Source organism: Salvia hispanica, chromosome 3 (assembly GCF_029641045.1).
Source record: "Salvia hispanica isolate PSC_SH4W2 chromosome 3, Shi_PSC_v1, whole genome shotgun sequence".
NCBI classification, from domain to species: Eukaryota; Viridiplantae; Streptophyta; class Magnoliopsida; order Lamiales; family Lamiaceae; genus Salvia; species Salvia hispanica.
The window spans coordinates 7621097-7636905 of record NC_142694.1 but is presented as its reverse complement, the minus strand read 5'-3'; the positions used below and the strand labels follow the sequence as shown (position 1 = coordinate 7636905).

The 15809-nt window shown below is 35.9% G+C and overlaps 1 protein-coding gene across 2 annotated transcripts; it reads right to left on the bottom strand.

The window, feature by feature from the left end:
• Positions 1-91: 91 nt before the first annotated feature.
• Positions 92-15676, bottom strand: LOC125210974 (exocyst complex component SEC8-like). Of its 2 annotated transcripts, none has more exons than XM_048110637.2 (27): positions 15531-15676; positions 15302-15371; positions 14327-14539; positions 13380-13553; positions 13064-13168; positions 11484-11593; positions 10940-11089; positions 10095-10257; positions 9898-10004; positions 8885-9186; positions 8632-8795; positions 8428-8543; positions 7798-7868; positions 7081-7184; positions 6930-6979; positions 5856-5956; positions 5306-5418; positions 5118-5225; positions 3867-4064; positions 3672-3757; positions 2910-3093; positions 2459-2536; positions 1434-1535; positions 1260-1334; positions 779-874; positions 621-670; positions 92-538 (listed from the first exon to the last, which is right to left on the bottom strand). In XM_048110637.2, the coding sequence occupies exons 2-27, from the start codon at positions 15341-15343 to the stop codon at positions 451-453; spliced, it is 3150 nt and encodes a 1049-aa protein (XP_047966594.2). In that variant the 5' UTR covers positions 15344-15371; positions 15531-15676; the 3' UTR covers positions 92-450. The 2 variants fall into 2 exon arrangements, with proteins under 2 accessions (XP_047966594.2, XP_047966593.2); XM_048110636.2 differs by having other exon boundaries at positions 15497-15671.
• Positions 15677-15809: the final 133 nt, after the last annotated feature.

Sequence of the window (15809 nt, the reverse complement as noted above, 5' to 3'; positions counted from 1 at the left end):
CATTGTAATTGAAAGCAGTATTTGTTCCAATTCTTGCAAACTAAAAAAAAATGTTCACATAATAAAACACTATCCATTTCAAGCTGTTAGATACAAATAAGCAGGGCTAACTCCATATATACTCAGATAAAATCTGCTTTGCTGCCAAACAAATCCGATGATACAAAATTGAATGTACATAAGAAGAAACAAAGACTAGAAATCATTTCATGTTTGTCTGTCTGAAAGAATCACTCACAAAATATACGTAAAATTGCCAATATATATACTAAAACTGCAGATGTGAGCTTGCAAATATTGATTCATGCTGGAAATTTTTGAAACCAGCAATGCAGATAAAGAAAGGTCGGGACCCTCCATATTCCTTCGCATCAGTTTCATCTGCAACCACAAACTTTACGAGTTCCTTGCTCAAGGTGAGAACAGTGTACAAATTTTGCAATCAAATTTTCAACTAGGCAAAATCTCTGCTAGACGATCATGAGCGTCCTCGGGAATTTCCCTGCCCGGGACAAAGACTTTCAGAAGATTCATGTACCTGCCAGCCAAAAAGTTTGGTTACAAATGATGGATAGTAGAATTGGAGATCTATGAATTTCGAACTTGTAAAGATAACTCACTCTGCAGCTGAGAAAAGGTCGACGTGCTCTTGAATAAATGCAAGCAATGCCTAAAGAAAACACAATACAAATAGTCGGCTAAACATGATTGTTTGGGGTCAAGAAGGTAGATACAGATATAAGGTAGAAATTGCAAGCAGTGGTTTCAGATAGTTTACCTCAAAGGGCATGTTTAGTAATTCGTAGTATGTCCGAACACGATCTAATCTCATTTGCACAACTTCACTATCAATTGAAGAGACAGCAGCCAAAGCCTGATGAAGCTCAGAAAAATTATCAGTTGTCCTTTCATGTTAACCCAAGTACTGTGCTTGGAACCGAATATAATCTCTCTTCCATTAACCCCACACCACCGCCTCCAACCACCACAAAAATATAGAAAGTGAAAAGGCAAAACAAGCATGCTAGCTTGAGGCATATCACTTTACTATGACATTGATATTTGTTATTGAAAATCTATTACAGCTATTCAAGTGACAGATTAACATTGAAATTTTGTTTCCCATTGCTTGAGGACTTGTTAACATTCTAGACTATGAGACTTACAAGTTCAGAATCATCTGAAGCATTTTTTTACGAGATCCTAGAAGCGAATGGAAGAGCACGAGGAATAGAGAGAGGAAGAGTGAAGACACTGACCTGTTCCAATGCAATTGAGTTACGGCAAATCTGTTGAACGCCAAAGAGGTTGATAGACTTCATCTCAGCCAAAGCCTAAGTGGGAATATTGATTTTTCTCATAAGCATAATTACGATCAGTCTTTTTCTGTGCAATTTTTCAATACTCAGTACAAATTTTAATAATGAGCAAACCTTTATAGACCAATTGGCAGCAATAGGGCATATCCCACCAAATATGTAATTCCGTTTCACATCCGCAACAAATGGTGTCATTTCCTCGTCTCGACGTGTTATCTGGGTTGCATAAATTAAAACTTCAATATGTGTACGGTTATTTTTCAAGATTAGGCCACATGACAAATAGGCCTGTTTTATTTCACAGTTTTTATGAACAGAAGCCCAAACCATGTACAGATCAAGTGACAAAAGATAAAAAAGAAAAGATACAAAAGCAAGTGTTAGGTAACCCAGTTCCTTTTGACGACTATCCCTTTAAGATTATAATCTGAAACATGATGATCAAGAACAAGGCCATAAACTTAGTAGTGTTTTTTTTCCTTAGGCAGATGAAAAATATAGTATGCTAAAGTCCATAATAAGATACTTTATGATTGGGTGGTAGGGTAGCAGAACATTTATACAGGTCTAAATTTATAAACAAACTCCGCTCATCTTAAGCAGGTCCTTGAACATTCCGGTGATTGACCAATAAGGATATCTCACAGACATCGGCAACTAAATATTGAAAACAATACACTAACTCATCTGAAGATAGTGCAATGTCTAAGACAAGAGAATCCCCATAAAAGAACTCCGTCCCAAAAAATATTTATAGAAAAGGTCAACTCTTTTGACATAAATATATAATAAATGCTACTACCTCAACCTTGTCGAAAATCCAGGAAAGTTACACAAGCCAATTAACTCAAAATAGCTTAGGTATGGAATTATGCGACTTTAGTTATACTATATTCTTTCTTTACAAGAGGATGATGTATAAGAGAAATATATGTTCTCTACAGTTATTGAAACTGCAGGGCGAATGAGATGAACATGAAGAAATGGAACACTAGGTTAGTCCAAACCAATGATTTCCCTATGAATAGACAACAAATAAGGAAGCAAAACTGCCAAGTTTCTAGGTATGCATAGTTGCATACTGGATATGGCATGTTTGAAACAATATTTAACCTAGTGTCTTAAAGATGAGATCTCACCTGGGAAGTTAATGATATAACAAAATCATCTGGCTCCTCTGCATCTTGGTCATCCAAATACTCCCTCTTTGTCATTTCCTATATCGGTTCACATTTTGCAGAAAGAGTTACTCCCTCCGTCCCACAATAACTGTCACTCTTATTGTGGGCACGGGTTCTAAGAAATGTAAAGAAAAGTTGGTTGGAAAAGTTAGTGGAATGTGGGACCCACTTTTTTATATTGGTTTTATAATAAAATGTGAGTGAAGTGAGTTAGTGGAATGTGGGACCTACTTACCATTTGTGGTAAAAATAAAGTGTGACAATTATTGTGGGACGGACCAAAATGGAAAAGAGTGACAATTATTGTGGGACGGAGGGAGTATTTTGTAAGAACAGTTTCCTCATGAAGGACTATAAAAATACATCACCTTATCAACTTTTTTGGTAAGGGAACAGAAATGTCACGTACCTGCAAATGAAAAATTGTCTCCAACTGCATCTCTATTCGAAGAACTTTAAGGCAATCAATAGCCAGTTTCCTATAGTCTTCAGCAAATGATTCAAGATTTTTTGGAGGTAAACTGCTTGTTCTAGCATGATGGGGTTCATTTTCTACCACTTGATTATAAGCTTTTGAAGATGATTTCCCTAGCCTATATGAGAAGAATAATAAATGATAAAAAAGAAAGATACAGAAGTATCCACAGGAAGCTAATTCCATCCATCCCAGTTTCTCCCGACACATTTCACTTTTGCATATACTTTCTAAACATTCCAGAATTTTTTACGATGGAAAACTAGGTCATGGACCGCAATGCAGAAAGTGCATTTAGCATTCTAAAATATTTTAGGAACATATATTAAAATAACAGTAACCACGGGTACCATTTATCCAGACATGTTATGTTAACTGACAATCCAGAAAAATCTAGTTAAAAACACATCTTTTCAATGACTAAAATTTTGAAGGTCTTGTTTTGTTAAAACTAACAATATACACAAATGACATACATAAATGCATAACTAAAAAAGGCATTCCAGCCTCTTTCTTGAGCAAAGATTCCGTCATGATGTGATAAGTTAACCGAAGATAGCTAAAAGAATCAACCAAATCGACCATGATTCAATGGAACATGAAGCAAGTATAAGCACATGTACAGTGAGAAACAAATAACAAATGGATCACAAATCTGATAGTTAACTCGCAAGTGAAATAAATATAAAAAGTTACCTCTCAATTGAATCTGCGACATATTCCAATGAATCACTCAATGAAGCTAATAAGATAAGTTTGTTATCCTCGCGTATTAGGTTTTCCTGCAGAAATTAACCAAATGGAAAATAAGGTACAAACACCAAGATTTGCTGTGAGTCAAAATGGCTTCTATCTACATATACATCACAATATCAATAAGGGCATGAATACCTGCTTGATAGGTCTCAGATTCAGTAGTATATCACTTAGTTCCATTTCTACTCCATTTGATTCAGCATCCAAATTATTGGTTTCTAAGGTTCCATCATCTATTGAATTTGGCAAGTATGCACTTGCCGGATCAAGTCGCAAGAGATTGTCTACGTCATGTCTCCCAATAAGCATGTAACTTTGCTTCTCAAGAACGGCCTGATATTTCAACCAAATAAGAGGTTAGTATTTTAAAGTGAAAACAAATAGGAGCTGTACCCTGTAGAAGATCAAACATGAAGTATGAACCTCCATAGTACTATAGGTTAACCCTTTTCTGACAAACCTACATCATGCCAATATATCCTTCCAGTTTCCATCATTAAGACGTTCCTAAGTCATAGAACTTCAAATGGTAAATATAGAATTTCCAGGAAAAGGTTAATATAACATCTTTCAATCTCATCTTTTAAATAACTAAGGGGCTCGACAAACAGCGAGTTTTGTGTCTTGATCCGGAAATCGTCCAGCGATTGGATCATGTGCCGCCGAAATTGAGCTGCTAACCTCAGGAATCTGGGCTTTCAGCACCGATATGAAAAGTGCCAGCCGATTAATCGGCTTCGAGAATCTGCAATCATCTTCGCTCGAATTGTCAGCAATCATGTCGATTAGGGAAAACCCGATGGATTTGTTGGCTGTGGCAAAGTCGTGATGGCGGCGGGAGATGTGTGTCGCAGGTTAATGGGTTAGGAAATTGGGGGAGTTTTTGGAGTCGAGAACTGATATGGGGCTCGTAGTTTCTATATCAAGATTGGATTTTAAGAGTAACCCATTGAAGAAAGATTTAATGGGTGAGCAAGAATTCTTGGTGGGAGAGAGAAACAAGGGAGTTTGATATGCACATCGCAGGAGAAAAAAAAGAGTACAACTTTTCCAATCCTCTAAAGAACAGAACAAAAAAGAGAGAACAGTAAATTTAATTATGTTAAAATATTAATTACAACATAATTTAACCTACTACTCCGGTAAAAACGATGTTGACTGTCAATTTTTGACAGTAAGTTAAATATGGACCACATCATATTGTTTAGGACCAAAAGCTATCACATTTATTGTGTAGGAAAACAGTTAATTTGGGCAAATGTACATGACCAGTTTTGGACTTTAGACCTAAATTTGTATTAAGGAATAATCCAAGTTCTTCTAGTATTGGCTCCCAGATTCACGAAGCATACAATTCAAGTGTGATAAAGTTGCAGAAAGCCATACCTCCATATACAATGTCCGGCATCTTTCATAGGTTCTTTCCAAGAATGTCTGCACATAGTTGATTAACTCACCAGCAAACTTTGGCATAGCTTGAGCCCACATAAGCACCTAAATCAATCATGTAAAGGTTGAGCATAAATAATCACTTATTTTTCTTCTTAAATTATGGACGACGACGTGAGGAATACCTCTTTCGCTAAGCAATCTATAGCTAGCAATCCTTGTAAAACAGGTCGTCCCTTTCCAATTGATGGAGTGTACGACACAGCTGCATTAGCTCGTGGCCGGAATGCAGCTGGACCTGTATACAAGAGGGAATCCAAAATTAGTAAATTTAAGGTATGCTAATGAAATTATCAGTACATGATTAGCAAAAATAGCAAATGCACCAGAATAAATATTTAAACCAAGTCAAACAGGAAGAAGATCCAACACCCAATTTCGTAGATATTATCATATCCTTATTCACTTTTTAAAAAAATGTGAGGCTGCATTACCACAGCTTGAATGCTGTTCAGTTAGAGTCGAACAATCCCTAGAGTCATATGCAGCCACTTAGCAGGCAGCCACTAACAGACAATGCATATTGGATCTATTATATTACTACACGGATAAAATCATACTGGAACTCGATTCACATCAATCCATAATACACAAATGAGCATAAGGTGTATGGAAATAATGAAACTAAGCACATTCATCAATAACCAGGAAAAAAACAATAGTTCTTAGACTTGCTTGATATGGCTTGCTGTACGCTTTTCCGATAATCCACAAACATAGTTGGCAAAAAGTGATCCTTCACAAAGTTCTCTGTGAAGGCAAGCAATCCATCATTTCTGCAGAATTTCATTGACCGGTGGATAAATGGTCAACACGAAGATGCATTAGGAAAAGACGGATAAAAATAATAGGATCAGAAACAGAAAAGACAAACACCTTTCCAAAAAATTCACTTGTGCTGAATCATATATGACATAGATAGTGGAATTCAATAAAGGAAAAGGTTACAGGAAACAATTGATGGGAAAAATGTTTCTTAGAAGAGGACAAACCAATGGTGGGAAATAAAATTTCAAGAAATCTCATCATTTTTATAAGAGCGGTGTCTCAACTGAATATCAAGAAGAAGAAACTGTGTTATTCCGATCAACCTATGCTGTTTCAGATGAAAAGCTAAAGTACTAAATCATAAGTCATTCCACTTATGTACAAATGAAAGTATCACCAGTTATGTTGTACTTTATCTTTCTTGTGGGAGGAATGCCACCTTGAAGCTGTTACTTTTTGGGAGTCCAGAACTAGACTTTCTTCTCATGATTTTCATTCAACTACATCACCATGTCCTAATCATTCCCCTAAAAAAGCCATAATCATATTGTGACTAATTGTATATATCAGTTTGCTCAACGACTAGCAGCTATCCCATGATAATCTCAATCGTAAGTACCAAAGAATGGTTCGCTAAGCAAACCGATAGGTAGAGATATCAAAGATCTCCTGACAAACATAACTGTTTTTGTGGGAACAGAAAATCTAAGACCTCCAAGGTCTGCCAACAAATACAGAAAATCCCTGATTTTTACTCAATACAACATCTCCTCAGATTTTTTATAATTTCACTTCATCTTATAAATAAGTTCATACGAGCTGATCAACGGCATGTCAATGAAATCTGGAAGGTATCAAGAGTATATTTGAGGCTTATACATGTCAAGGGGTCATTTCTAAGTTCAAATTATTTTAAGCAATTATATACATTACTGTATGCCATACGCTGTCGGTTTAGAAATTGGAGTTGAATGAGCTCACCCAAGTTGGGAGAACTTTTGAGGAAGCATTGATGTAACTTTGTCTGTGAACTGCAGAAAAAGAAAATTAAATAATGCATTTTAGCCATGAGACCCTAGAGAACAGACGAGCATTCAATTTACTTTTTCCTTTGGCTGCACTCTACCCATACCTGAACTACTGGCCTGTATACTGATGCTGCTAAGTATATCCCTTGCTCTGGTAGCACGGCTCCAGTCCCATAACCTTCTTGCACGACATTTGGTCTTCTCCATCCTTGGAAATATAATCAAGCATAAATAATTGCAAGGATCAAAGGCCCCAAGACAGATGTCATTTAATATAAATAAGTCAACAACCAGCCACTGCAATCATGCCCAAGGCCTAAAATTACAGGCAATAATGTGCGTTGTTACTTGTTAACATTGCAATTTTAAAAAACTGTGTTGAATCAGCAAATTTGGGAAAACATGGTGATTCAAAATGCAACTAACCCCTTTCTTTTGGAGGTCTGGGGATAAATTTCAGAAACTGATAATGATCCAACAACACAATATTTAAATCAGGAGGAAAAAGAGTTCATATAAAACTAGGTTCTTTAGGAAGATTCACTGCTGGTTACTTTATTTTCTTCGACAAAATGATTAATATTGTTAATGAGAGAACATGTATTTATATTACTACTTTATATGCAGATCATGATAAACTTCCAACTGATATTTCATCTTATCAAGCCATCAAAAGGTTATGCCAAATCTGACATCCTATGGGTAATCAATAAAGCACCACTTTCTGCTACCAGGGGTGAGGTATGATAAAAAAAGTCTTGAGTGGCATGCATGAAAAAAGTCAAAATAGAAACAACTGCATCAGAACATATTCCTCTTACCCTGGTTAGCAGCGGAGGTACTAGCATCAGTGAACCGGAATGCAAAAGTAAGTCCATCATCTGATCCATCCCTGTAAACAAATTGGCAGAAGATGGGGCGATTACCTTATGTTATAGACAGTTAATCAGAGTTTGAATGTATGATGAATTCAAATAGTTATCAATGGCTGATGTATATCATCTTAATGATGCATGGAAGGCTATCATTCCAGTTCCAGTGTGATAATGTCTTCCCAACCAAAGTACATTTAATTGTCAAATAGAATCTGCGGAAGAGCCATTCTAAGTTCATTATCAGATACCAATATCCTTCATCCATAACCCTTCACAACACTAATCAACGTCACCAAACTTTTCGTGCCAGCAGCTGGGAATATATATGGTAAAAGCAGAATTCCAACATCACCATCCAAATCAGTCACAGCATCAGATGCAAAATATATGCACATTATCGGGAGATGAAAATGAGCGCATTGTGGAAACAAAGAAAATAACACCAAAGCATCAGCGTAAATCACGTAGAGAATGTAGTTGACATGAAACCAAAAGTACAAGGACAGGAAAAATGATACTAAGCACATGAGCAATATGTAAGATGCACAGAAATGAAGGAACATGGCATGTCCTTGCCTCTTGTCTTTAGAAGGGTTTTTGCTGGCAAGTCTAGCTGTTTGCACAGCAGCATCTGCAGATGTAGCTTCAGGGGTTGCTCGTAGGATCTCACATATAAGTTGCTGGCACTCACTCTACAATTATATGAGAATATATTAATGAAAACATCACAACTTTTTGAATAGTGTGAGATTGAAATGCAAAAAGGGACCATTAAGCGACCTGTAGAACATTCAAGGAAAAACCAATACTGAAGCCGCCAGTATCATTAGAAGCATCAGAGTCATTACTCCAACTGACATCAGCAGTCATTGTCTTTGGTGTGTTCATATTAAGTTGCTGTGAAGATTTTGACTCGAGCAACTCTCCAACAATAACATGATTTTCTGAATAATTCTTCCACTATCAAGAATATGGAGATAACAGAGTGCAGAATTTATATAATTTTCAAAAAAAATTTATAGCAATAACATACCGAATATCCGAACAACTGTGTCCAGTACAGAATCAAGTAGGTCCCTTGCTGAAATTTGGGCTGTTCCAGAAGGAGACATTACATGAGAGACAGGGCTCACAGCTAAAGCTCCAGTTGGTGATACCCCATTTTGACGTTTGTGTTTTGCTAAGTGGTGTTCCAGCTGGTCCTTTAGATAGTGTAGACCTACGACTGTAGGCAAGGCAGTGTGGCCGAGACCAGGCCTTGGCCCACTGGCACGTCCTGCCTGTGCTTTGATCTTGGCAGTAATGATATCATGGATTGTAGAACGTAACCGTTGGCTATGACCATGGAAACATGAGAATAGAGCAGAAAATAAGTAAAGCTGACAAAGAGTACTGCTCAAACAAAAAGTGAAATTGATATGAGAATGATTGATACTTAGTAATCCTTTTGGATATGAAAATGATTGATACTGAGTAGTACACTAGTACTCCCTCCGTTCCATAGTAATAGAGTCATTTTGCCATTTTGGTACGTTCCATAGTAATAGAGTTATTTCCCTTTTTAGTAAAAGTCAACATATTTTTCCACACCTACTTTACTCTCTCTTACTTTTTTCTCTCTTCATCTCTCTACCTTTTTCATTTTCCACTTCACTCTCCCTTTACTTAACTCACCTAACACAATTTTTCTTAATCACCGTGCCGAAAAGAAACGCCTCCGTTCCTATGGAACGGAGGGAGTAATATATTACATTGATTCATATTGATAAAAATCTATCTTAAGCTACTGCTTCCTTTTGCAGGTCATGTCTCAAAAGTGTAACTGCATCATGAATAATTAGCATAGTAGAAGGGCATGAACTCCCACATACAGGGAGAAGGTTGCATATAAAACTTCTTATTTTCTTCTGGAGAAAATATGTGTAAATTTTGACTGTTTACTACAGTACCCTGAATAACATCCAGAACTATGCTGAAGCCTGAAGTTTCAAGTCTATTAAGACAAGAGTATATCCAATCCTATGGGAGCCAAACTTGATAGCATACCATATAATAGCACCAGCTGCGGAAACTTTTCCAAGCATGGAAAGACACTCAACCATAGTCTGCAAATATTTCACATGCTCAGGAGCATCACTCTTTCGCATCGCTTCCTGCATCAAATGCCATATGCAATTGAGCTTATAGGTGCAAAGAATCAAATTAAGTTCAAGAACAATTCAACTGTATGAGTAGAAGCATACGACAAATTCATCAGGAGTAGAATCTGATAGCCACACTGGAATATGACGAGAGAACATTCTTGCATCACCACCGTTAGCCTTCATTGTAGGAGTATACCCATTAGGTGCAGCATCATCATGCATATCCAAGGTGCCATCCTCATTGTGGCCATCAAATGATGAACTAACACGCAGAAAGAAAGAGACAAAAAGCTCAGAAGGTCTAATTATTGAATAAATTATGATATATGACTTCTGCAAATTCAATTCAGAATCACAAACTAGAATTACTTGGATATAGTAATAAAAAGATGCATCGTCCAATAGGAATTGGAGGTATGGCATTGAACACAGAGAAAAGAGTGAGTCTTACAAACATCCAATGACATCTTACACATAAACTTTTTAGTTTGGAACTTCATCAAGGCAAGAAAGAGGATTGTATGGTTCCTGCTCGATGAATACTCATCTAGTGAAATCTAATGTACGCAAATAATCTGTTATGTGCTTCTTCATTGATTTTATGTGACAACTGAGAATGATGAACAAGAACATAAAGTCAACAAGCACAGAAAATCAATCAATGAGAGAAATGAACGAATATAAAATTTTAACTCCTAAGGGGATTAGGACTCACATCGCCTTAGCTGATAAATTTTTTTATTATCAGAAGAAAAATTCTAACTTGATGCAACATGCAAATTTAGTACTAGTATCTAAAAAAGCTCATTTCTTACCAAAAAAAAAAACTAAATTTGATTCATTTGAAAAGAGAATTATTTTACCACTTCATCCAATTTGAAAGAGAAATCAAACTGAATTCCAGGGCACAAACTAAATAATGTAATAGAAATAAGACATCTCACCCCCCATCAACTGAACTGGGCCTATACACTCCATCACCATCTCCTTTCCTGGTTCTTCGCGAGAGAGAGTGTGAATAATTCATGGAGGACGTCACAGCTGTAGCAGTTGGAATTGCATCATCACTTTCAAGCATACTTGAGACATCTGAGCTGCCACAAGGAAAGGTGGAATTAAAAATAAGATAACCCAACCATATACCAAAAAGAAAAGTAAACTTTTTAAAACAAAGCTTGCATTCCAGGTTCAGAAGCAAAACGAAAAAATGCAACAAAATAAAATGCAAACTCCCTCAAGTTGTGAAGCACATAAAGTTAACCAGAACCACAATCCTCAAAACGATTCTGGCCACGCATCATATATGATATGCTTCAAAGGCTTAAGTGATAGGTTCTCAGAGGAAAGGCTCCTTAAACATGTGATGCAATATTTCATCAGCTACCACTCTTAACTTTTGCAAGCATATTAGCATAGTAAGTAAACCAAGCACAAGAAAGACTTTGCATGTCTAGAGGTTTGTAATCTATGAAGAAGATTGAGAATTACCTGTATTCACCCTTATTGTAGAGATGAGAATGTAGGTCTTCCAAAACTTTATAGAAAAAGGCTCCCCGCAGTTTTGTCAACTCTGACCGTACATCTTGAAGAGCACCCACCTAACCCAAGTAGATCATCAGCTATCAGAGACTGCCTGATTAGAGATACTGCCTATTGCTTTCAACTTGAACCAGAAGTTGAAATTTTGGAACTGGAGAACAAATTGTGGTGTTCGCCAAAAAAATAATACTCCCTCTGTCACATTCAAGATGTTCATCTTTCCTTTTTAGTTTGTCCCACTCAAGATGTCCACTTTCTATATATGGAAATAAATTTGTCTACCCTCTCTCTTTATTAAAAATCACCTTTTTCACTCTACTTTTATCACACTCAATTACTCCACCTAAAATCCCTTGCCATTCAAGAAGAATGTGGCCATCTTGAATGGTATGGAGGGAGTAAAATTGTACTTGTTAACAAAACAGTTAGGAGAAAATAAGCTTTTTGGGCCTAAATTGAAACAGAACTGTCAACTTCTGGGGACCTGAAGTAATGTGTGAAAAAGGTGTGAGGATGTATCTGGTTAAAAAAAGTTAGGACAAATTAATCAACTGGTAAAGGCTCATCTGTTTCCATTACTTAGCTTAAACAGAATATATATTTGAAGGATGAATGGTCTGTAATAGATACTAGTGACTGCGAAAATTGGATTTGGACCAAACTAAGCAAAATAAAAATTATTTAACAAACTCACATTTTTTATCCAGAAATGTAAATGTTTAGCATAAATAATAAGTCATAAGCTACAAATCTAAATCAGATACAGGATAGAAAAAGGAACCATGAATACACGAAATCTTATACTCCCTCCATCCTCAAAAAATAGACTAGTTTTACCATTTTGGGCCGTCCCTTATAATTAGACCAAGTCTAAATATAGAAAGTTTTTAAACACACCACTAATAATGTGGACCCCACAATCCACTAACACTACTTTTACTACATTTTCGCTCTTTCTCTTTACTTTTTCTCATCTCTCTCTTACTTTACTAATTACACATTAAAACCCATGTCATTTACAAGTTTGTCTATTTTTTTAGGACGGGTGGAGTATAAACCAATATCAAACAATAAAAGGCTCAACAAATAACAAGTAGGATTACTTCAGTAAGCCTGTTATAATGGGGTAGGATGTATCAACTTGACAAGATCCATATCGAATAATTACTTCTCAACACAATTTCTTTCAAATTCATTACTCCATCCGTCCCACAAGAATATGCACTTTTGGTTGGGCACGAGGTTTAATGCACAATTGGTAAAGTAAGAGAGAAGTAGAAAAAAAAAGTAATTAAAATATTGCAAGTGGAGAATGGGTCTCACCTCATTAGAGAGAAAAGAATTTCCAAATGTAGAAGTGCATAACATTCTTGTGGACGGACTAAAAAGGAAAGAGTGCATATTCTTGTGGGACAGAGGAAGTATGATTTCTTGGGATGATTGTTGAGTTCAAGCAGAATACTCATGGGAGAAAAAAACTCAAAAAGAAACTAACAAAAGTTGCATAAAAAATAGAACAAAAAACCAACCGCTTGGAGGCCCTCTCTCTCAAGCATTAAACTTGACTGGACATGTAACTGTACTGCCGCATAAAACTGCTTTTCAGCAATAAGCTTTTCAATACGAGCTGGGACCTATATGTTTGCAGAAATAACATTAAAAGCACAAATGACTGAGTTATATGTGTTGCTTGAATGCAGAAAAAAAAAATATAACTAACATAGAAAGCTACTGGCAATATTTATAAAAATCCATGACAAAATTATAACATGAAAAAACATATTGAAAAAAGAAAATCTTTTGTGTTTCTGAATGAAACAAGATCTTTCAACGGAACAGACTGACCTTGGCTATGCCTTCAACTTGATCTAATAACGAGATTATGTGTCGCAAAGTAACTGACCGGTACCACAACTGATGCAATTGTTTATTATGGGCGCCAAGAAGTTTCTTTGCCTGGGCTAAATCAACCTTCAACTCCCCAAGGCTTTCAGCAGATTCACTGAACAACCGCAAAATCTGAAGGACGTAGATATTTACATTATAAACTTTAGGCATACCTATAAAACTAGTATATGGCTAACCATGGGCAGTAATGCCACCGAAGAGAGAAGACAAAAGAGAGAAAGACAGAAAGAAGGATGCAGCGCCTCAAATTCGATAGTGTTAGCAGCTACATTAAGTTCCATAAAAGCAGACTGCATTTCTTACATAAATTTCTTTTGCATGAAATTTTGATACTCCTTTTGTAATGGAATAAGAGTAAATCAAACTGATCTTGTAAAAGATCCCTTATAGCAATATGTCCTACAGCTTTTCATACACTTTTTCTTTTTTTCTTTTTTTTTTTTTATTTCAGGTGGGGATTAAGAACAAGAAAAAAGATCATACAGTTTTACATACTTTAAGTCAACAGAAGTAATACTTACAACATAAAAAGAACATCATCGTATACACAAATAGGCTATATGATCTAAGCTTCCTTACACTATACGACACTCAAAGATTGCTTCATAGATCCTATTTCACAATATTCTCTCTGACCTTTTTTGGCCTATTAAGGTATTTATGCATCCATAAAAGAAGTATAAATGAAAATCAAGTTAGCAAGATTACCCCATAACATGCCACCAAAAAGTAAATAATTAATTAATTAGTTAACAAAATAAAATCAAATAAAAAATAAAAAATATAGATGGAAAGTGCATAAAACAAGCTCTACCAAGCTATTAAAAACGTAGATGGAAAGTAATAGGCAGGAATGAAACCCGAAATAATAACTGTAGACAAACCTGGGAATAATTTTGAATTGCTTTGTTGAAGCCGCCATGATATGCATGAACAACTTCATCAACAACTTCTTCAATGATATCACTTTGCTCCTTTAAGACCTTCACTTCCCCTTCACCATCTTTGGATGTTAAAATGTGCACAACATGAGGTAACGAATCAAAGCGCGCTGCTGCCCAACTTTCATCTATTCTCGAAAGTTCTTCCTTTAAAAACTGTGAATACCACGGCACAATAATAAACATGACTTTCAGCAACCCAAACTTAATTTTGTAAAGCTGATGCTTCATCAATACAGCACGAGATGTCCAAAATGACAAAAACATAGAGAGAGAAACTCCAAAGAGTAGGAACTTAGGGAAAAAAGGGGACAAGCAAACTTAGAATTTTGGGTAGGGTCATTCTGCTATCTAAGACTGGAATGGATAGTAGTGTCAACACAAAGCATATGGAGTTCTGATTTTGCAATATAAATGGGAAATATCCCTCAGTAGTTCAGGGAAACATTGAACATGGAAATTAACAGCGGGGTCCCAACTACTTTAGCCATAAAAGAATCAAGTTTTTATTTAGAGACGGTATATGGTCCAAACTCGGAAAATCATAAATCACCACTACAAAGACTCACTAAAGATCAAAGTAAAACAAACATTTGAAATAAAATTAGAACCTAAAAAAAGCACATTGATCAAAATCCTCAATCAAGAGAGCGCTATCAAACTACCAAACATTTTCCACCATTTTTTCCAAATTAATCCACTTGTCTAAAGAACTAAAAGCATTTTGACCGAAAAAGGCTACCTGCGCATATGAAATGTTCATAAAAAATCAATCCAGCGCTCAATTGATGCAAATTTTACATCACTAAGAAAAGCATTAACGAAATGGCAGCTGCGCTATACTTCAACACACATAAATAAGCTAAACGTACACACGGAAAAAAAAAAAAAAAAAAAAAAAAAAAAAAAAAACCTCACCGATTTGTCTTTCGGAATGGGGAGCCCGTCGAAGATTGACATCTCAATCCAATCAGCTGAATTACAACTCCTACAAAGCAGAATTATGCACAAAATTGAAGGAAACAGAATATCATATTCCAAATTGTTGAAATTAAGCAAATATCGGGAGAATTAGAAGTTAGATACAACTTGGCGGTGTGTGTATACACTCACACACACGCAATCATAGAAGGGAAAACATGTTTACTGGATCTGTCAAATTATGGCTTGAAGAAAAAAATCAGATAATTGATTTAATTTCTGCAAATAAATGATTTCGGACATTTAATTCTGAGTTTTTTCAATAATTTTGATTACTGAAAACGAGTGAGCTGGAAAATGTTGATTGAATCGATTTGCGAGAGTAGGGGTATAGACGTCTATACCTCGCGTCGATGCATTGTGGTGTTGTACCAGCGTGTACTATTTTTGTTTTTTTGTTTTTTTATTTCAAATTTTGTTGCTAAAATAAAATTTCTAAATTCTA

Excerpts from the sequence above, each read along its gene's own strand:
- LOC125210974 (XM_048110636.2), bottom strand. Across the intron at positions 5,957-6,929 it reads CAAAAGTTCTCCCAACTTGG|AAATGATGGATTGCTTGCCT; the intron begins GTGAGCTCATTC and ends GAAATTCTGCAG. Across the intron at positions 671-778 it reads TACTAAACATGCCCTTTGAG|GCATTGCTTGCATTTATTCA; the intron begins GTAAACTATCTG and ends TGTTTTCTTTAG.